This window comes from Macaca nemestrina, chromosome 1, assembly GCF_043159975.1.
Source record: "Macaca nemestrina isolate mMacNem1 chromosome 1, mMacNem.hap1, whole genome shotgun sequence".
NCBI classification, from domain to species: Eukaryota; Metazoa; Chordata; class Mammalia; order Primates; family Cercopithecidae; genus Macaca; species Macaca nemestrina.
In genome coordinates this window covers 210670626-210694131 of record NC_092125.1, presented here as the reverse complement: position 1 = coordinate 210694131, position 23506 = coordinate 210670626, and the positions used below count along the sequence as shown (strand labels likewise).

General features: G+C 48.5%; 1 protein-coding gene across 7 annotated transcripts in view; it reads right to left on the bottom strand.

Annotated features, from left to right (window-relative positions):
- LOC105494420 (transcription elongation factor A3) overlaps positions 1-23506 on the bottom strand; it is a 45993-nt gene that overhangs the window by 5580 nt on the left and 16907 nt on the right. For all 7 annotated transcript variants that reach the window (XM_071098782.1, XM_071098798.1, XM_071098772.1 and 4 more), the window contains exons 6-9: positions 13263-13426; positions 13017-13072; positions 8721-8876; positions 432-578 (exon numbers count right to left, since the gene is read on the bottom strand). In XM_071098782.1, coding sequence (XP_070954883.1) covers positions 432-578; positions 8721-8876; positions 13017-13072; positions 13263-13426 — 523 coding nt within the window. The remainder of the gene's footprint in view (positions 1-431; positions 579-8720; positions 8877-13016; positions 13073-13262; positions 13427-23506) is intronic.

Genomic DNA, 23506 nt, shown 5'->3' with positions numbered 1-23506 from the left:
AGGTTTTTTTGTTGTTGTTTGTTTGTTTTGAGACAGAGTCTCACTCTGTCGCCCAGGCTGGAGTACAGTAGTGCAATCTTGGCTCACTGTAGGCTTCGCCTCCCAGGTTCCAGTGATTCTCCTGCCTCAGCCTCCAGGGTAGCTGGGATTACAGGCATGTGCCACTATGCCTGGCTAATTTTTGTATTTTTAGTAGAGATGGGGTTTCACCATGTTGGCCAGGCTGGTCTCGAACTCCTGACCTCAGGTGATCCACTCACCTTGGCCTCCCAAAGTGCTGGGATTACAGACGTGAGCCACTGCACCCGGCCAAGCTTAGAGAGTTTTAACCCTTTCTCCCCTCTGGCTCTTCCCTAAGCTTCTCTCTGATTTTCCATCTGTCTGCCCCTGCGGCCTCCTGCACCTCCAGCCCATCCCCTCACTGTCCATACCTGGTTATAGGTGCAGTTCTTCTTCTTGCATTTGCTGCACTGGAAGAGGTCAGTGGTGGTGCCGCCGGTCTTGGCCATCTGGTGCTCACGGATGGCCTCCTGGGTCATGGCATTCCTCAACTCCCTCAGTTCATCACTGGCCATTTCCTGGAGAAAAAAAGAGCTTGCCCTTCAGGGCTGAGGGGTCACAGGGGCCCTGCCCCACACCCAGTTTCTAGAGAGCCTGAACAGAAGAGGAGCTAACATGCTTTACTGACTGCAAGGAGCTGGAGGGAGGCCTGGATTCCAGGTCCTGCCCCAGCTGGGAGAAAGCTGTCCCCGCAGAGTCCCCTGCCGCCCATGACTGGAAGGTCATAAAGCACATTTAGGAGAGCAGCAGGCAAACAGCCTCTGCCCGAGGACGAGCACTCTTGTGTACATTTCTTCAGATCTGGGGCTCATCCTGCCTGCTAGGACCTTGGCCTTGGCCTGAAGCCTCCTGCTTGAGCTGCTTGATCACTGCCACCTGGTCTATGATGTTCCCCTTAGCCTTCCTCTCTGGACTTGACCCAGTGCTCTTTTACGCTGTGATCACTGCCCTGCTGTTCTGCTTCATGGGAACTCTGGCACAACTACCCATGACTTGCTGCTGCTACCCCCGCCCTGAAGCTCCTGGGCTCACACAACTAACTGCTCATCTGTGAGCATGCATCACCCATGCCTTTGCCTTCTCTGTCCATCTCCCTGGCCACTTGTCTCCCCTTAAGCCTCTGCCAGATGAGAGCAGAGAGGGTGACAGTCAAACTGCAGAGAGCTCCAGTCAAGGGTTGGTGGAAGGGGAAGGAGGGTGGCTGACGCGAATGTCAAATGAGGATTTTAAACATTTTTTTTGAGATGGAGTCTCGCTCTGTCACCAGGCTGGAGTGCAGTGGTGCTATCTCAGCTCACCGCAACCTCCACCTCCCGGGTTCAAGCGATTCTGCCTCAGCCTCCTGAGTAGCTGGGACTACAGGCGCCTGCCACCATGGCCAGCTAATTTTTATATTTTTTGTAGAGATGGAGTTTCATCATGTTGGTCAGGATGGTCTCGATCTCCTGACCTCGTGATCCACCCGCTTCGGCCTCCCAAAGTGCTGGGATTACAGGTGTGAACCACCACCCCTGTCCTAAACGTTTTCATTGTTGCTATCTGTCAGGACTCCTTAAACCATGGAGAAGAAAGCTGGCATAAAGGTCAAAGCATTTTAGTGTGCTCACCTTTCATGATAACCACTTAGGCTTCTTGATAAAATGCAGATTCCTATGAATCTGAATTGCTAAGGGCAGGCCCAGGAATATGCATTTTTAAAAGTTATTTATTTATTTATTTATTTATTTTTGGGACAGGGTCTTGCTGTCACCTAGGCTGGAGTGCAGTGGTGCGATGACTCACAGCAGCCTCAACCTCCCCAGGCTCAAGTGATTCTCCCACCTCAGTCTCCCAAGTAGCTGGGACTATAGGCATGCACCACCAAACCTGGTTTATTTTTTGGTAGAGATGGGGTTTTACCACATTGCCCAGGCTGGTCTCCTGAGCTCAAGCTATCTGCCTACTCTGTACTCCCGAAGTGCTGGGATTACAGGCGTGAGCCATTGTGGCTGGCCAGAATATGCATTTTCACTAGTGTCCTCAAGTTATTCTGGTACATATTAATTTTTAAATTCCTAGTGTGTTAAATTCAAAGGCTAGGCCCTAACCAATGGCAGGAAAATATAGAAAAACAAGTCAATGAAAGTCATTTACCCATATGAGTAAAAAGTAGCTGACTTTAATTTGGGGGGATTTTCCAGAGCACAAAGCATTTGCCCATTCAAAATTTACTGGATGTGGCCGGGTGCAGTGGCTTACGCCTGTAATCCCAGCACTTTGGGAGGCCGAGACGGGTGGATCACCTGAGGTCAGGAGTTCAGGACCAGCCAGGCCAACATGGTGAAACCCCATCTGTACTAAAAATACAAAAAAATTAGCTGGGCGTGGTGGCGGGCACCTGTAATCCCAGCTACTCCGGAGGCTGAGACAGGACAATTGCTTGAACCTGGGAAGTGTAGGTTGCAGTGAGCTGAGACTGCACCATTGCACTCCAGCCTGGGCAACAAGAGCAAGAGTCCATCTTAAAAAAAAAAAAAAAAAAAAAAAAAAAAGCCAGGCGTGGTGGTGCATGCCTGTAATCTCAGCTATTCAGGAGGCTGAGGCAGGAGAACTGCTTGAACCTGGGAGGTGGAGAGTGCAGTGAGCCGAGATTGTGTCACTGCACTCCAGCCTGGGCGACAGAGAAAGACTCCATCTCAAAAAACAAAACCAAAATCTACTGGATGCCAATTTATTGAATGCCTTTAACTATATCAGTTAAATCAGTAAATCAGCTTTGGTTGTGGGGATGCCTCGATTTGTAGCGTTTGTCAGCTTCCAGGGGACAAAATGCTATGGTCAATGGGACAAAATTCCTGGCCAATTTCAAGCTGCTAATGTGATATAACTGAACGCAGAGTTGGGAAGAGCTACACATCACCAGCTCCCTTGAGCTGGTAGGAGATAGCTCAAGCATGCTACTGCCTCTGAGTCCAACAGATTCAAAAAGGAAGATCTGGTTCCTCCTCCCAAGTAGTGCTAATCTGGTAGGGTAGCCAAGCATTTACATAGGATTGCAAGAGAGGGAAGGAAGTACTAAAGCCAAGGTATATAAAGTGCAGGGGAAAGCAGCAGGGTATGGTGGTTAACTGTTGGGGGTCTGGTGGGTCATGAAGAAGCTAGTACTTTAACCAGTCTTGAAAGATAGGAGTTCCCGGGGTGGGTGGTGGCACATTCCAGACAAATAAAACAGCAGGGCCAGGCACAGTGGCTCACACATGTAATCCCAGCACTCTGGGAAGCCGAGGTGGGCAGATCACCTGAGGTCAGGAGTTTGAGACCAACCTGACCAACATGGCGAAAGTTCGTCTCTAGTAAAAATAGAAAAATTAGCCAGGCATGATTACATGGTTACATGGTTACAGGTGCATGCCTGTAGTCCCAACTACTTGGGAGGCTGAGGCAGGAGAATCTCTTGAACCTGGGAGGTGGAGGTTGCAGTGAGCTGAGATCATGCCATTGCACTCCAACCTGGGTGACAGCCAGACTCCATCTCAAAAGAAAAACAAAACAAAACAAAACAAACAAACAAACAACAAAACCCAAAAAAACAGCAGGCACAAAAGATCAGAGGACAAGAACAGCACGTTTGGGTAAAAGTATTTGGGGTAGGTTCAAGTCGAGTGCGGGAGATGTGGCTGGAGGTCAGATTGTGAAAGGAAGGTCTTGTGTGCCAGCTGAGAAATAGAGAACAGAAAAATCTATCCAGCCACACGCCAATCCATTTACTTCTCTGCCCTGCCTCATTAGAATGAGGCAGCATCAGAGACACGGAGAATAGTTACAATACTGTAGAAAATAAGGTAGAAAATGAGGGCAATGAGAGTCAGAGACCACAATTCAATCCCTATTTGTTGAGCCCTGTGATGTACCAGACACTGTTGTCAGTGCTGGGTGGACTGTGAATGTTGGTTCTCGGGGCACTGACAGGATGGTATGTCCACTCAGCAGTGCTCATGGGTGTCTCGGAACCTACTCCATTCTTTGCTATGTCTGGGTAGGGAAGAAAAGAGAAGAAGGAAGAATGAGGGAGTCAGATGAACAAGGAAAGAGGCATAAAAAGGGAGTCGGGGAAGGGAATGCTGAGAGAGACACCGTCCGCATGGGTCCTGATGGGAGCTTCCCAGCACAGCAGGCAGCCCAAGCCCAAGCTAAGATTTTTCTTTTTTTTTCTTTTCTTTTCTTTTTTTTTGAGACGGAGTCTCACTCTGTCGCCCAGGCTGGGAGTGCAGTGGCAGGATCTCAGCTTACTGCAACCTCTGCCTCCTGGGTTCAAACGATTCTCCTGCCTCAGCCTCCCGAGTAGCTGAGACTACAGGTGTGTGCCACCACACCCGGTTAATTTTTGTATTTTTAGTAGAGACAGGGTTTTGCCATCTTGATCTCCTGAACTCAGGAGTTCTGCCCAACTCGGCCTCCCAAAGTGCTGGGATTACAAGCATGAGCCACCTCACCCGGCCTGTTGAAATCCTAACCCCAAGGTAAGGGTTATTAGGGGGTCTTTGGGAGGTGATTAGCTCTCAAGGGCAGAGCCCTGGTGCAGGGGATTAGTGCCCCTCTAATAGGAGCCTGAGAAAGACCCCTCCACCATGTGAGGTTACAGTGAGAAGATGGCTGTCTATGAGGAAGCAGGCCCTCACTAGACACTGAGTCTGCTGGTGCCCTGATCTTGCACTGTCCAATCTCTAGAGATGTGAGAACTAGGCCAGGCACGATGGCTCACACCTATAATCCCGGCACTTTGGGAGGCTGAGGCGGGTGGATCACCTGAGGTCAGGAGTTCAAGACCAGCCTGGCTAACATGGTGAAACCCCGTCTCTACTAAGAATACAAAAATTAGCCGGCCGTGGTGGCACGCACCTGTAATCCCAGCTATCAAGGAGGTTGAGGCAGGAGAATCGCTTGAACCTGGGAGGCGGAGGCTGCAGTGAGCCCAGATTGTGCCACTACACTCCAACCTGGGCAAAAGAGTGAGACTCCATCTCAAAAAAAAAAACACACAAAAAAAACAAGCAAACAAACAAACAACAGAAATGTGAGGAATAAATGCCTGTTGTTTATAAACCACCCAGGCGATGGTATTTCGTTATAGCAGTCTGAACTGACGAAAGACACACTGTAAAGCCAAGTTGCAATTTATAACTCCAGGCATATGCTGCTATCTACCCAAAAAGATCAGATCTTTAAACCAGGCAGAAAGGTAACCCTGGTCTACCTGTGCCAAGTTCCCCATCTTATCCTAACGCCAAGGCTCTTTGCTGTTTGTTTTGGGTATTTGAGGAAAACAGTGAACCCTCTCCTCAGAAGAATGTACGTACACACACTACATAACACAGACACACACTTCCACATGCCACACATACACACACCACACATGCCACACATATGCTAATCACACACCACACACATGCTTCACATGACACATCATACACACACACTCCACACATCATACACAATGCGCCACACATCATGCACACACACTCCACACATCATACACAAAACACACACACTCCACACATCATACACACACACTCCACACATCATACACAAAACACACACACCACACATCATACACACCACACACACTCCACACATCATACACACCACACACACTCCACACATCATACACACCACACACACTCCACACATCATACACACCACACACACTCCACACATCATACACACACTTCACACATCATACACACATACTTCACATATCATACACACACACTTCACACATCATACACACACTCCACACATCATAGACAATACACAGACTCCACACATCATACCCACCACACACACTCCACACATCATACACACACACTCCACACATCATACACAAAACACACACACTCCACACATCATACACACACTCCACACATCATAGACAATACACACATACTCCACACATCATACCCACCACACACACTCCACACATCATACACACACACTCCACACATCATACACAAAACACACACACTCCACACATCATACACACACTCCACACATCATAGACAATACACAGACTCCACACATCATACCCACCACACACACTCCACACATCATACACACACACTCCACACATCATACACAAAACACACACACTCCACACATCATACACACACTCCACACATCATAGACAATACACACATACTCCACACATCATACCCACCACACACACTCCACACATCATACACACACACTCCACACATCATACACAAAACACACACACTCCACACATCATACACAATACACTCACACATCATACACACCACACACACCACACATCATACACAATACACTCACACATCATACACACACACTCCACACATCATACACAAAACACACACACTCCACACATCATACACACACTCCACACATCATAGACAATACACACATACTCCACACATCATACCCACCACACACACTCCACACATCATACACAAAACACACACACTCCACACATCATACACAATACACTCACACATCATACACACCACACACACCACACATCATACACAATACACTCACACATCATACACACACACTCCACACATCATACACAAAACACACACACTCCACACATCATACACACACTCCACACATCATAGACAATACACACATACTCCACACATCATACCCACCACACACACTCCACACATCATACACACACACTCCACACATCATACACAAAACACACACACTCCACACATCATACACACACACTCCACACATCATACACACACTTCACACATCATACACACCACACACACTTCACACATCATACACACACTCCACACATCATACACACACTTCACATATCATACACACACACTTCACACATCATACACACACACTCCACACATCATACACACACTCCACACATCATACACACACACTCCACATCTCATACACACACTCCACACATCATACACACCACACACACTCCACACATCATACACACACTTCACACATCATACACACACACTCCACACATCATACACACACTTCACACATCATACACACACACTCCACATATCATACACACACTCCACACATCATACACACACACTCCACACATCATACACACACACTCCACATATCATACACACATTCCACACATCATACACACACTCCATACATCATACACAATACATACATACTCCACACATCATACACAATGCACACACTCCACACATCATACACACCACTCACACTCCACACATCATACACAATACACTCACACATCATACACACCACACACACTCCACACATCATACACAATACACTCACACATCATACACACCACACACACCACACATCATACACAATACACTCACACATCATACACACCACACACACTCCACACATCATACACAATACACTCACACATCATACACACCACACACACTCCATACATCATACATACCACACACATATACTAAACACCAAACACACCTCACACATCATACACACCACACACACACACACTCCACACATACACAGCCCCCACACTCCACACATCATATACACCAGTGGTCCCCAACCTTTTTGGCACCAGGGACTGGTTTCCTGGAAGACAGTTTTTCCATAGACGGGGTGGGGGATGGTTTCAGGATGATTCAAGTACATTACATTTATTGTGCACTTTATTTCTATTATTATTACATTGTGTTATAGATAATGAAATAACTATCCAACTCACCATAATGTAGAATCAGTGGGAGCCCTGAGATCTCTTGTTTTTCTGCAACTAGATGGTCCCCACTTGGGGTGCTGGGAGACAGTGACAGATCATCAGGCATTAGATTCTCATGAGGAGCGTGCAACCTAGATCCCTCGCATGCACAGTTCACAATAGGGTTTGTGCTCCCATGAGAATCTAATGCCGCCACTGATCTGACAGGAGGCGGAGCTCAGGCAGAAATGCGAGTGATGGGGAGAGGCTGTAAACACAGATGAAGCTTCGCTAGCTTGCCCACTGCTCACCTCCTGTTGTGTGGCCTGGCTCCCAACAGGTACCAGCCGGTGGCCCGAGGGTTGGGGATCCCTAATATATACCATGCACACATGCTCCATACATACATACACATACATACCACACACACTCCACATATACACACCACACACTTACCCCACATATACACACCACACACTTACCCCACATATACACATCACACACTCACCCCACATATACCCCTACACACCTCACACATCATATGTACCACACGGACACGCACTCCACACGTACAGCCCCCACGCACTCTGCACAATCTAGCTCTGGGGCCAGACAGCTTGCCTCCTGGCCTCAGCTGTTTCTAGCTGTGTGCATGGGCAAATCCATTTACTCCTCTGAGCCTCAGGATCCTCATCTGTAGAATGGGGATAATATACCTTTCTATCTCAGTTGGTGTGAACAACTTGGCCAATTCGCTGAACATGCTTAGCACAGCACTTAGAACCTATTAGCTGTGTTCAGGATTCTGCTAGTCCAGAGCCTGGTGGGGAGGCTGAGATGAGGCTGGTTGGAAAAGCTCCCTGGCTCATCGCTGCTGAGTCACGAGCCACTGACCCTCTGCACTAGGCAGGGCTGGGGAGACCTGGCTTCCTGCCCCACCATGCAGACGCCCTGCTCTCACCTCTGCTGTCATCTTGGCTATGAGCCCTGCAGAGATGGCCCCACTGAGCACATTCCGCCGCAGGCCGGGGTTCCTGGGGTCCTTGAGGTTGCTAATGCGGCTGCGCACGCGGTTCCGGTACTTCATGTCTGTGCTCTTGAGCTCTTGGTAGATATGTGACACAGTCAAGGGTGGGCCAGCCACTCGTGGAGGGGCACAGAAGGGTGCAGGCCTGGCCCTGATGCCTGAGGAGCTCCAGGACCCTCTCTTCCTCTCCCTGGATTTCTACAGGGGTTGGGCCCCTCTTTTGTGACCTCTGACTCCCCAGGTGGGGATCTCTCTTAGGCATTTGTGGTCAGCCAAGTATCAGAGACAGAAAACAGTCTCTGGGGTAGGATCAGATCATAGCAAGCACTATAGTGTCAGGGACACCAGGACCCTGGGTTTGTCTGAGCCTCTTGTGTGACCTCAGGTGAGTCACACAACCTCTACATGCCTGAGTTTCCTTATTTATAAAATACAAGGATTCTGTGAACTAAGCCACACGATGCAGTAGTGTGGTGTCTGGAATATATCAAATGCTCAACATACATGGGCTGCTAAGATGATGACAAGGATGCGGAGAACTTCTAGTTGGGAAGGGCCCCTGGAGGTTGTGAGTCCTGCTGTCAGAGGAAAAGATTAAGAGCCACATGTTTAAGGTTCTAAGAAGCCTTATTGCAAAAAAGAAACCACTGAGCTTTGTTTAATCTGGTGTTCCCAAAACATTTGATTATAGAGTCCCCTTCCCCTCCATCCTTTCCGCTACAAGACCTGTTACCATCCCATGGAACCCACGCTGGGAATTGCTGGTCAGAGTTACTTCTCCCATTAATAGATGAGGCAGCTGAGGCTTAGAAAGGGTGCAGGCCCTTGCTCAAGGCCATTGGGCAAATTCCCGGCAGAGACAGGGCTGGAAGCCAGACCCCTCCTGATGGTAACACTCTCTCCACTCACCCGGCAGGAAGTCACCCCTGGCCACCAACCACAGTGAGTTTCTGTCCAAACACTGCATCCTAGGCAGGCTTCCGAGCCTCCCACTCCCTCCACCCTCTGGAGGAGCTCAGGGAACACAGCCTCATTTTCTTGGTCTCCTGAGCCAAGGAAGATCAGGAAGACAAAGCTGTTGCTGGGAATAACCATATACAAGAAAGCGACTGCGGGGAATGTGGAAAAATGAAAACAGATGACTCGCTAGAAGTGGTGGGAGGGGAGGTGGTATTCTTTCTTTATTCTGTTATTGTTTTAATGCTGTCTGTACAATAAAAGTGTGAAAAGCAAAGAATATGCCACAATGCATGTGAAAGCCAAAAAATGTGTTTTAAAATGTGCCACTTGGGATTCCTCGGGTGTACTGATATGTGGAGCCAGCAGGGCTGGCGATATTTCACCAGTCTCTGACTCCGTCTCCATGCCCCAAGGTCACGGGAGGGGACGAGGTGGAGAGCAGACCAGGGGGCACTGGCCCCTCAGAGGAACTTTTGGCTGCATTGTTAGCACAGGGCCACTCCAAAGAGCACAGATCTATTTTAGGACACAGAGCGGTCAAGCCCCCAAATGTACCCTCCCCCTGACCTCCAGCTAGCTAAGAACAAAGAGCTAAAGGGTTTGATGCAGCTTTGATTTCCTCTCCTTTAGAACAGGGACATTCAGGCCGGGCGCGGTGGCTCACACCTGTAATCCCAGCACTTTGTGAGGCTGAGGAGGGCGGATCACCTGAGGTCAGGAGTTCAAGACCAGCCTGGGCAACATGGTGAAACCCCATCTCTACTAAAAATACAACAAAATTAGCCAGGTGTGGTGGTGGGCACCTGTAATCCCAGCTACTTGGGAGGCTGAGGCAGGAGAACCACTTGAACCCAGAAGGCAGAGGTTGCAGTGAGCAGAGATCATGCCACTGCACTCCAGCCTGGGCAACAGAGCAAGACTCCATCTCAAAAAAAAAAAAAAAAAAAGTGGATGGAGGCCGGGCGCGGTGGCTCAAGCCTGTAATCCCAGCACTTTGGGAGGCCGAGACGGGTGGATCACGAGGTCAGGAGATCGAGACCATCCTGGCTAACACGGTGAAACTCCGTCTCTACTAAAAAATATTTTTTTTTTTTTTGGTTTTGTTTTGAGACGGAGTCTCGCTCTGTGGCCCAGGCTGGAGTGCAGTGGCCGGATCTCAGCTCACTGCAAGCTCTGCCTCCCGGGTTTACGCCATTCTCCTGCCTCAGCCTCCCAAGTAGCTGGGACTACAGGCGCCCGCCAACTCACCCGGCTAGTTTTTTGTATTTTTTAGTAGAGACGGGGTTTCACCGTGTTAGCCAGGATGGTCTCGATCTCCTGACCTCGTGATCCACCCGTCTCGGCCTCCCAAAGTGCTGGGATTACAGGCTTGAGCCACTGCGCCCGGCCTAAAAAATATTTTTAAAAAAACTAGCTGGGCGAGGTGGCAGGCGCCCGTAGTCCCAGCTACTCGGGAGGCTGAGGCAGGAGAATGGCGTGAACCTGGGAGGCGGAGCTTGCAATGAGCTGAGATCCGGCCACTGCACTCCAGCCTGGGCAACAAAGTGAGACTCCGTCTCAAAAAAAAAAAAAAAAAAAAGTGGATGGATGAAAGGCTGGGAGTGGAACTTTGTACTGGACCATCTGCGGTTGTTTCAAACTGGGCTTAAAGGTGGAAAGGACCTGCTTGGAGGGATGACTGTTCAGGACAAAATGAAGATGAAACTTGTGATAGTTCTGATACCTTGGGTTCTGCCTTCCTGAATTAATGGGAAATGATGAAAATGTACTTTTTGAGGTGCTGAATGGCTCCAGACTTGTTGAGGTATTGCTGATTAATCATTAAATGAGAGTAGAGAGAAACCACCAGAAAATGAGTTGGAGGGAATTAGGGTAGGCCACAGGCAGGAGATGGAAACGCAAATTTGTCGTCTGCAGATCGGCCCCTGACCCTCCCCAACAGACCCTGCTGAACTCCGCAGGTAGAGCCCAGGAGCCCTCAAAAGGGTCGCTTGCATCTTGGTGTGACACTTAGACTTCCTGTCCCCTGATTGCCTCCCCGCTCCAACACCATGCAAACCTTTGTCTCTAGTAAAAGAAGCTCCATGTTTTCATTCAATGGGGGCCAAGTGAGGAGGGAATTTTTTTCTCCCAAGCCAAACATCTTTTGGTGCAAGAGATCTATTAATATATCCCAATGGTGGTCACCTCTCCTGTCTACACAAGGCCCCTTTCAGGTGATAAGCTGGGGAGCAGGGGGCACATCGAAAGGGTTCAGTAGGTGGAATCCAAAGACAAAGTCTCCAGTCCCGCTTTGACACCGAGCAGTTCTGAGCCTCAGACTCCTCTTCCATAAAATGGGAACCATCCCTGCCTCACAGAGAATGCTGTGAGAGCTAACAGAGGTAGGAATTGTCAATTGGCCATTGCAGTGCTTGATATATATTTGGGAGTAAAAAAATGGGGCAGGGGGTGCTGGGCGTGGTGGCTCACGTCAGTAATCCCAGCACTTTGGGAGGCAAAGCAGGGGTGCATCACCTGAGGTCAGGAGTCCGAGACCAGCCTGACCAACATCGTGAAACCCATCTCTACTAAAAATACAAAATTAGTCAGGTGTGATGGTGCATGCCTGTAATTCCAGCTACTTGAGAGGCTGAGGCAGGAGAATTGCTTGAACCCAGAAGTTGTAGGTTGCAGGGAGGCGAGATTGCGCCATTGCACTCCAGCCTGGGCAACAAGAGCGAAGCTCCGTCTCAACAACAACAAAAAGGGGGAGCTGTTAACATCAGAGGATGGGAGAAGGGAAAAGGCTGAGCATGAGAAATGCTGACTTCTCAGTCTAGTCTGTTCTTGGAGGTAACGACTTGACCAACTGAGGCACGCTATGACACAGCCTAGCTGGCACAGCCGCTGAGCCTCCAGGTTCCAGGGTCATACTTTCTGGGTTCAGATCCCATCTCTGCTACTACTGTTAGCTATATGGGCTTTGGGAAATGATTCGACCTCTCTGAGTCTCGGTGACTTCACCCATGAAACTGGATAAATCAGGGAACCTACCCTGTGGGGTTGTTATCAACACTAAATGAGGTACTGCTCATTTTCAAGTTTTGCTGGCAGGTGTAAAATAATAATTAATGTTAGATAGAATTAAGAGCTCTGGTTCAGGGGCAGAGCAGGGGCTGTTCCTGGAGCCCTTCCTCTCCTTCCTCACTCTCCCAGCTCGCTTGCACCTTGGAGGGGTGCTGCTAGACGGTCCAGACACCCACAGCCCTGGCACAATTCAAGGATATGATCTTCGATTTCTGATGCCATCTTGTCACAGTTGACTCCATAGTCCTTGTAATCATCTAAAAGAGATTCGAGAAATACAGGTATCAGCCAGACACAACATAGGCAGTGAAGCCTGCTTGTGCCAGGAACTACAGTGTTCCTGTACCATCCCCAGGGGTGCTGAGAAAGACTGAATCTCATCTGCCCTTGGCGAGATTGGGAAAAGGAACCCCTTCCCTCCCTCATCCCTAGCCCAGGCTCTCTCACCGTCCGCTTTCAGGGCTGCTGACAGCATCTCCACACACTTGTCCCGGACAGAGTCCCCTGTGAGATAGCAGGGGGCCAGGAGACAGATGGAGGAGGCAAACGTGGGGGTCAAGGGGCTGCTAGGTGTTCTGGGGCTCTCCGCTTTTGATTTGCTGCTGTTTGATCTGAGGATGACAATCAGTAACAGACATTTGACATTAAGAGAGTAAAGCATTTATTGAGCAGCATTCTAGATGTCTTGATGGATGATCTCCTATAATCCTCATAACCCGATGAGGTAGGTACTATTTTAGGCATTTGACATGGATCATCTCATTTAATCCTCATGACAACCCCATGAGGTTGATACTATTCTTATCCCCATTTGAGAGACGTATTTTAAAGTGCATGGTAGAGAAAGATGTATCTAAAGGTGCACTTGGCTCAGGTCACACTTCGACGAACCAGTAGAAACAGAATTCAAACCCAGGCAGTTGGCTCTTAACCAGCCACTGTGCTTTCCTCATTGTAGAACAGTGTAACGCCACCAATAATTATATGCAATTGATTATGCACTGTGCTAGCTGCTATCTATGCTCTCCTAAATGTATGAACTGTTTATTCACTCATTCACTAAATATTTATTAGACACCTATTCTCCAGGTACTTGCCAAGAACAAGGGATAATGCAGATAAGTCAGCAAAGCTCCTTCCCTCAAGGGGCTTACAGTCTAGTGATTAGCGACTATCTACCACCATTTAAAAGGGCTGGCTTTACTGGATGCCAGAACTGTGCCAGGCACTTTACAAGCATTTTCCAATTTAATCTTCATACCCGTCCCAGGAGGTAGATACTCTCATCATCCCCATTTAAAGATGAGGAAATAAACCCAGAGAGGTACACCACTGAGATTTGCCTAAGGCTATACACCACCACGATTTGAACCTACATCTGTCTAATTCCAACACCTATGCTCTTTTTATTAATTTATTTTTTGAGATAGGATCTCTCTCTGTCACCCAGGCTGGAGTGCAGTGGTGCAATCATGGCTCACTATAACCTTGACCTCCTGGGCTCAGACAATCCTCCCACCTCAACCTCCAAGGAGCTGGGATCACAGAAGCATGCCATCATACCTGGCTAATTTTTACATTTTTTTGTGGAGATGGGATCTCACCATGTTGCTCAGGCTGATCTAAAACTCCTGGGCTCAAGCAATCCACCTGCCTTGGCCTTCCAAAGTGCTGGGATTACAGGTGTGAGCCACCACACCCAGTCAACACCTATGCTATAATCTATGATGTACTATCCAAGAATTATCTCATACTGGTTTTAAGTGTATATGTGTGTGTGTGTGTGTGTGTGTGTATGCATACACGCACAGACATTTAGAAGGCTAACTATGTGGCTCAAGCTGTCATAACAAAATATCAGACTGGGTGGCTTCGCTAACAGAATTTATTTCTCATGGTTCTGGAGGCTGGGAAGCCCAAGATCAAGTTGCTGGCCAATTTGCTTTCTGGTGAGGGCTCTCTCTTTGCTTGCGAATGGCAGTCTTCTCATTGTGTTTACATGGTGGCTCTTCTCATAGGGACAGTAATCCTATTGGATCAGGGCTCCACCCTTATGACCTCATTTAACCTTAACGAAGGCCCTATCCCCAAATACAATCACAATGGGGTTTGGGATTTCAACATATGAATTTTAGGGGGTCACAAACATTCAGCCCGTAACACCATGTTAATAGCAATTATCTCTCTGAGGTGGAACAAAGAAATAGATTTTCTTTGTTTGCTTATGCCTATTTGCTAAATCTTCTATAAAGAATATATCTACTTTTGTGATGTGAGAAACACTTTTTTTTTTTTTTGAGAGGGAGTCTCGCTCTGTCATCCAGGCTGGAGTGCAGTGACACAATCTTGGCTCACTGTGACCTCCACTTTCTGGATTCAAGCGATTCTCCTGCCTCAGCCTCCCTAGTAGCTGGGATTACAGGCGTGCGCCACCACGCCCAGCTAATTTTTGTATTTTTAGTAGAGATGGGGTTTTGCCATGTTGGCCAGGCTGGTCTTGAACCCCTGACCTCAGGTGATCTACCCGCCTTGGCCTCCCAAAGTGCTGGGATTACAGGCATGAGCTATGGTGCCCAGCCAAAAAATGCATTCGTGCCAGAAATGCATGGAAGTGTGGAAGACCAAGGTTTGCATGGGCAATGTCAAAGGGCTCAGTGTAGCTGGAGCGTGAGGGCGAGGGAGCTTGCGAGAAGGAGAGGGAGTTGGAGAGAAAAGATCTAACCAGACTCTGGGGTTTGTTAAGGATGGTAAAACAAAAGCCACCATTTACCGCAGGTCTGCTCTTTATTCTTCTTGATAACCCTAAAAGTCACAAATTACTGGACCCATTTTACAGATGATGGAACGGAGCCTTGAAGAAGTGAAGTGTGTCAATCATAGCTCACTGCAATCTCGAACTCCTGGGCTCAAATGATCCTCCCGCCTCAGCCTCCCAAGTAACTAGGACTGACTCCGGGCAGATGCTGCCACATCAGGCCATTTTTTTTTTTTTCTGTAGAAATGGGGTTCTCAATATGTTGCTCAGGCTGGACTCAAACTCCTGGCCTCAAATGATCCACTCGCCTTGGCCTCCCAATGTGCTGGGATTACAGGCATGAGCCACTGTGCCTGGCATGACTTTGTGATAGTTGCACAACTCCCTCCCTCCAGAGATGTTTTTGCACTATTCTTAGGGTAGGAGCCAGGAAGTTAGGAAGTCTCTGTCTTCATTCCTCTGCTCTTCTCACCTCCTTTTTCAATAACCCATCAGAATCTGCCAGCCAGCCCCTATATCTCTGCTCAGAAAAAAGTGGATTCATCAGAGTTGAAAAAATTAAGGTCCCCTCCTGGAGTGAAATTAAGACCCACTCGAGGGTCTTACCAAACTGAGCCCTTGTGGAAGTGCCCAGAGAGCTGCTGCATTTCCTCACTCCAGGAGGCACCATTCACATTATTAGCTTGATACCTCCTGTAATTGTACAGTGCACAGCCTGGGCAGCTGCACCAGGCAGCCTTGGGACCTGGATCCACAGCTGCTTCTCATGTTCACTTTCAGGCTGTAGACATGCTACTTCCTTTCAGGAAGAAGAGGATTCTGGACTTCTGCCAAAGTCTTTCAGGCCCAGGGAGTTGTGTCTGAGAGTGAGACTGACTGAGTAGCCCAGACTTCTCAGGATCAACAACCTGGAGTTACCAGAGAATCTCATCCAACATCCAGCTGGGCACAGCTCAGTGTGGACTCTGCTGGTGACCTCCCTGTCCCCCACCTCTTGCTGTTTGGCCTGACCTTGGATCCCCTCTTTCACTTCAGACCCCTGGACCTTTGGGATTTTTGCATTCTCTAGAGACTTGAGGTTCCTCAAAGGTGTCTCCGTGCATACCGGTGAGGTGGGCGGGGGATGCAAAGCTCTGTTCTTATAAGGTTTACATTTTGAATTTCTAAAAATTTTGTCCAAAGGGATTCATTTCCTACCTTTTATTTATTTATTTATTTTTAATGCAGTTTTGAAACTTGCTGTCCTAGATTAATCTAGCCTTGATTCTACCCGACCCTGCCTGACAACTGGGTTGCCTGGCAGCATGGTGGAGGGGCAGGGAAGCTGAGATCCAAGCAGATTTTTCCTGGAGTCATACTGCAGCAGGAGGTTTGGGTGAGGAAAGGCTGGACAGGGTGTGAACTAGTGGGGCTGTCGGCAACCAAAAATGGATGTGCCTGCCCCCAAGCCTGGTCCTGGTCACTGGGTTCCCGCCTGAACAGTCACAACAGCCCCCAAACTGGTTTCCCTGTGTCCTCTTCCCCCACTACAACCCATTTGCCAAAGGGCAGCCAGAGGGACTTTTCAAAAATCCACAACTGATCAAGTCACTCCCCTGCTTGTAACCCTCCAACACAGGGTTCTCACCCCCTGGGGCCACAGACCAGTACCGGTCTGTGGCCTGTTAGGAATCGGGTCACACAGCAAGAAGTGGGACTATTGTGAACTGTGCACGTGAGGGATCTAGGTTACACGCTCCTTATAAGAATCTAATGCCTGATGATCAGAGGTGGAACAGTTTCATCTTGAAACCATCCCCCACAAGCCCTGGTCCGTGGAAAAACTGTCTTCTATGAAACCAGTCCCTGGTGCCAAAAAGGTTGGGGATTGGTGGTGTAACAGCTTCCAATTATTTTTAGCATAAAGTAAAACTCCTGGCCAGGTGCAGTGGCTCATGCCTAAAGTCCCAGCACTTTGGGACATCGAGGTGGGAGAATCACTTGTGGTCAGGAGTTCGAGACCAGCCTGGCCAACATGGCCAAACCCTGTCTGTACTAAACATATAAAAATTAGCTGGGCATGGTGGCGCACGCCTGTAATCCCAGTTACTCAAAAGGCTGAGGCACAAGAATCGCTTGAACCCAGGAGGCGGAGGCTGTAGTGAGCCGAGATCACGCCACTGCGCATCAGTCTGAGCGACACAGCGAGACTGTGTCTCCAAAAAAACAAACAAAAAGAAAACAAAAAAAACTCACCACAGCCTCCCAGCCACTGCACTTCCTGCCCCTACCCGCTTTTTGATGTGATCTCATGCCATGCTCTTCTCATGGTTTATGGAAGGCCCCCACAGCACTGCTTCTTTCTGTTCCTTAAACATACCCATCCTCCCAGTGCCCGGCCTTTGCACAGGCTGGTCTTCCTTCCTGGAATGTTCTTCCTCCTCCAGGTCTCAGCTGGCATGAGGGAGGCCTTCCGTCACCACCTCAGCCAAGGCTGATAGTCCCCGCACTGTAACTCCCTAACACATCATCTGATTTCTATCTTTTACAGCACTTATCTAAGTGTATGATTAACTTGTTCATGTGTTTATAAACATCGTCTGCCTCCATCTCCAGATTACAGGCTCCAGAGTATTGGGACCCCATCACAGGTTCACTACTGCATTCCAGCTCCTGTAACAGTGCCCTAGGTGGACACTTGATACATCGTTGCTAAACGGATGGATGAATGAATAAATGGATGAATATATGACGAATTGAGGAACTGACCATAGAGAGACGAAAGGCACATCCAGAGGATCCCCCATGGCTGAAATGTGGAAAGAAGAAGGTCCTCTTTGGAAGGACAGTGGCTCCACTCTCTGGGCCTAGGAGAGGGATCAGGAGTACAAGAGGGATCTCTCTCGGAGCCAGCCTCCGTCAACTCCCAGGACCCAGGTAACGCCATCTCCTGCAGCTGGGATGGTGCCTCGCCGACCTGTGCGCGCCCTTGCACACTCTCAACAGCTACGACTCACCACAGGAAAACCATCAGGGGAGCCTGTAGCATGCTGCTTTGAGGGAGCCCAACGAGTGACAGTAATAATGGTGGCCATTTTTGAAATGACTGCACTGAGTTACTTTACTTATTAAGAACCTAGGCTCTGGAGTTTAACTCCCAGGTTCACAGCCTGATACCAACACTTTGTAGCTATGTGACCTTGGTTGGGTTCCTTAACCCCTAGGTGCCTCAGTTTTTTTCACACGTAAAATAGGTTAAACAACAGTACCCATCTTAAGCGGCAGATGAAAGCAACTAAGTGACAAAGTGTTACGCAGTTTACATAGATAACCAGGTTTCATGTGAGTATTATTACAAAGTATTATGTGTTCATTGAGCACTTACATGGTTTGGGAACAGTGCTGGGTATTTCATTACCTTATTTAATCCTCACAATGACCTTGAGAGGGGTTCATAATTGTCTCCATTTTACAGATCAATAGATTGAAGCTCAGAGAGCTGAAATGAATTATCTGTCCAAGTTACTGTCCCAAGTTACCCATCCAACTAGCAAAGGGTATAGTCAGACCACGAACCTGTCTGTCGCCCTTCCGAATTATTTTCAACACATCAACTGTGTCTCTAAAAGAAAGGTTTCCAGAGTCCTCTTACCTGAGCAAGACTAGGCTGTTTGGAGCATTTCTTCCCACCTTCCTGGCAGGGCACACCCAGCCCTGGTCCCGCCTCCCCAGTTAGGAGCTGGCTGGCTGGCTGGAATTCGTGTCTGGGCAGCATTTCAGGCAGCCACACTCATTTTGCTTTCAGTGCACACGCCTGGGAAGTGAGCCAAACTGCAGAGAGGGCATCACCGGCTGGGGTGGGATTGGGGATTGGATTTATCAACAGCTTCCTTCTGCTCCCTGGATGTGCCTGCAGCGCACTAGCCCTTAAAAAACCCTCCTGCCACAGGTCTGAGTAGAGGCATCCGGAGGCCGGGCTCGCTGCTTCTGTGCGCCACCTCGAGGGCATTTCTGTTACTGCATCAGCGAGCATGCTCTGCAAGTAGCAAATCATTCTGACAGCCAGGTAAAAGGACAACTGAGAACAGTTGTCCCCTGTCACCATGGTATCCTTCGTGGTCTTCTTCCTGGTACTCCAGCTACAGTTCCCAGAGCATCATGCTCACTCCCACTTCCACACCTTTGCGTGTGCCATTTCTTTCTGCTTGAAATGACTCTCCTGACTTGCCTCCAAAACTCCTCCTATTAGACTTTCCATTCTCAGCTCAAATACTTTCTCTTCCATGAAGCCTCCTTTGACTTTTATAGTCATATTGAGACATGCTTCCTATGCTCCCATGGTGTTTTATACCTACCCCTTTCTAAAAACATGCATTTTGGTGTCTGCCTCTGCACTCATGGTTAGCCCTAAGAAGGGAGAAATGATGAGTTTTAACCTTTGCCTGGCCTTAGAGGTCGAAAACAGGTGGGCTACAAATATGTTTTGTCTCCCTACTGTGTCACAGAAAAATGTGAATATGTTGCTGATACTGATAATTGGGAGTTTTGGTCGGGCATGGTGGCTCACACCTGTAATCCCAGCACTTTGGGTGGTTGAGGCAGGAGGACTGCTTGAGCCCAGGAGTTCGAGACCAGCCTGGGCAACAAAATGAGACTCTGTTTCTACAAAAAAATATATTTTTTAAGTTAGCCAGGTGTGGTGACATGCACCTGTGGTCCTAGCTACACGGGAGGCTAGGGCAGGAGGATCACTTGAACGGGAGGCTGAGGCTGCAGTGAGCCCTGTTTATACCACTGCACTCCAGCCTGGGCAAGATCCTATCTCAAAAAAGGTGGTTGGGGGGAGTCTCATATGAAAATCTAGGTGTCTGGTTTTTTTTTTTTAAGTAATTGGAAGACATGGCACACTGGACCTGCATTTCCCCAAAGCAACAATCAGCTGGGGTGGGGTAGTGGCTGTCCCCTTCAGACAGACACGTACTTTCTAGTTTGCCATGATCTTCACTAGTCACCCAGTATATGCATGTGCCCTTGATCCCTGGAGAATGTTGAATTTGCAAGGAAGTGCTCAATAGATGTGCTTACCAAATCAATGAATGGATGAATGAATGAAAGAGAAAAATGAAATAGAGAAATAAATCGTGCAGGAAACAGTCTGGGTAGGAGATAAATTAATGAGATTTGCAGCTGGGCATGGTGGCTCATGCCTGTAATCCCAGTACTTTGGGGTGGCCGAAGAAGGTGGATCACGAGGTCAAGAGATTGAGACCATACTGGCCAACATGGTGAAACCCTGTCTCTACTAAAAATACAAAAAGTTAGCTGGGCATGGTGGGCCGCATCTGTAGTCCCAGCTACTTGGGTGGCTGAGGCAAGAGAATCACTTGAACCCAGGAAATGGAGGTTGCATTGCACTCCTTCCAAAGAGGACCTTCTTCTTTCCACATTTCAGCCCTGGGGGACCCTCTGGGTGTGCCTTTCATCTCTCTGTGGTCAGTTCCTCAATTCATCATGTATTCATTCATTTATTCATTCATCCACTCCACTGCACTCCAGCCTGGTGACAGAGTGAGACTCCATCTCAAAAAAATAATGATAATGAGACTTGCTTGCGTCCCTTTTGGTTTCCTACCCTCACTAGTGAACCAGCAGGAAATGGCACAGCTTCTGGAAGGACAAACAGATTCTGTCTGACTGATCTTCAGAGAAAGAATGCATTATGGGAGGGAGCTAGGGGATTTCAAGACCATGAAGGCAAAGTCAGGAGGAGTCTGGAGGCTCAAATCCTTACATGAACGTCGAGTGTTTTTATTTTTATTTTTTTATTTTTTTATTTTTTGAGATGGAGTCTTGCTCTGTCGCCCAGGCTGGAGTGCAGTGGCGTGATCTCAGCTCACTGCAAGCTCTGCCTCCCAGGTTCACGCCACTCTCCTGCCTCAACCTTCCGAGTAGCTGGGACTACAGGAGCTCGCCACTACGCCCGGCTAATTTTTTATGTTTTTAGTAGAGACAAGGTTTCACCGTGTTAGCCAGGAATGGCCTCAATCTCCTGACCTCGTGATCCACCCGCCTTGGCCTCCCAAAGTGCTGGGATTACAGGCATGAGTCACCGCACCCCACCCGAGTGTTTTTATTACAGTATCAAATCCAGAATGTCACAAGTGGCCAGTGTTTCATCTGGGAATAAGATGACCCTTCATTATCCAGGAAAGTCTTCACACGTGGCATCTCTGGTTCCTGCCAGGAAATGTCAGGAGTATCCCTCTCCTTCTCGCCCTACCCCTACTTTGGCCCAAGTCATAGTGACAACCCAAAATGCCTCCACACATTTCTAAATGACCCCTGCTGAGATCCACTGGTCTAGAACCATTTCTAGGAGCCACCATTTCTAGGCCTGACCCACATCAGACATTGCTAATTGACTGCAGAACTTTTTCTACAGCCTCTGATTCCCTCTCCAATCAGCACTCCAGATAGCTTCCACTCATCAGCTGGAGCGGCTGCCATGCTGGATGGAGGTGTGCAATGCAGCCTAGGCCTGTTTAATCTTTTTTTTTTTTTTTTTTTGAGACGAAGTGTCACTCTGTCCCCCAGGCTGGAGTGCAGTGGCCGGATCTCAGCTCACTGCAAGCTCCGCCTCCCGGGTTTACGCCATTCTCCTGCCTCAGCCTCCCAAGTACCTGGGACTACAGGCGCCCGCCACCTCGCCCGGCTAGTTTTTTGTATTTTTTAGTAGGGACAGGGTTTCACCATGTTAGCCAGGATGGTCTCGATCTCCTGACCTCATGATCCGCCCGTCTTGGCCTCCCAAAGTGCTGGGATTACAGGCTTGAGCCACCGCGCCCAGCCCTGTTTAATCTTCATAAAACCTTAAACAACCTAATTTTTGTGTCTCTACTTTTCTTTCCAATGGCAATCTTATTGATACATTAGGCTTAAAATAATTCTGCAACTTCCCACCAGGGTGCCCCAAAACCCAACATGGCCCCATGGACCCTAATCGTTCTCCTTAATCTGCTGCTTGGCTACTTCCTGGCCTGGCCTGCTCTCCTTGGCCCTGTTTCTCCTCCTGTGACCTCTGACCACTCTCTTAGACCACACTCCACACCCATTCCTTTACTCACAATCTCTCCTTGGTGCTCTCATCCAGGTTCTTCAGATGTCAGTTACACACTAATGACTACAATTTTTGTTTTGTTTTGAGAGGAGTCTCGTTCCGTCCCCCAGGCTGAGTGCAGTGGCGTGATCTCAGCTCACTGCAACTTCTGCCTCCCAGGTTCAAGTGATTCTCTTGTCTCAGCCTCCTGAGTAGCTGGGATTACAGGCACCTGCCACCACGCCGACTGACTTGTATTTTTAGCAGAGATGGGGTTTCTCCATGTTGGCCAGGCTGGTCTTGAACTCCCAGCTTCAAGCGATCTGCCTACCTCGGCTTCCTAAAGTGCTGGGATTACAGGCATGAGCCACCGCACCTGGCCTTGACTCTGCAATTTATATTTCCAGCTGAGACTTTCTTCCTGAATTGTAGCCTCATATAATCCAACTGCATATTTGACTTCTCCAACTGAATGACTAACACACGCCTTGAATCCAACACATCGAGACCTGAACTCTGAATTTTCCACCCCAAGCCTGATTTGCATAAGCACAGTCTTCCCCATGCCAATTCATGGCAACTCCATCCTTGCAGATGCTCAAGTGAAAAATCTTGGACTCATCCCCGACTCCTCTGTTTCTCTCATTCCCCACATTCAATCTGTCAGGAAGTTCTGTCAGCTTTCCTGTCAAGATATATCCTGAAACCACCCCTTCACCCTACTTCCACCATTACCTCCCTCATCCATGCCACTGTGATATCTTGCCTGAATTACCACAACAGCCTCCTGGCTGGTGTTGCTGCTCCTTCATTCCTGGCACAGCAGCCAGAGCCATCCTGATAAATTTGGTGACATCATTC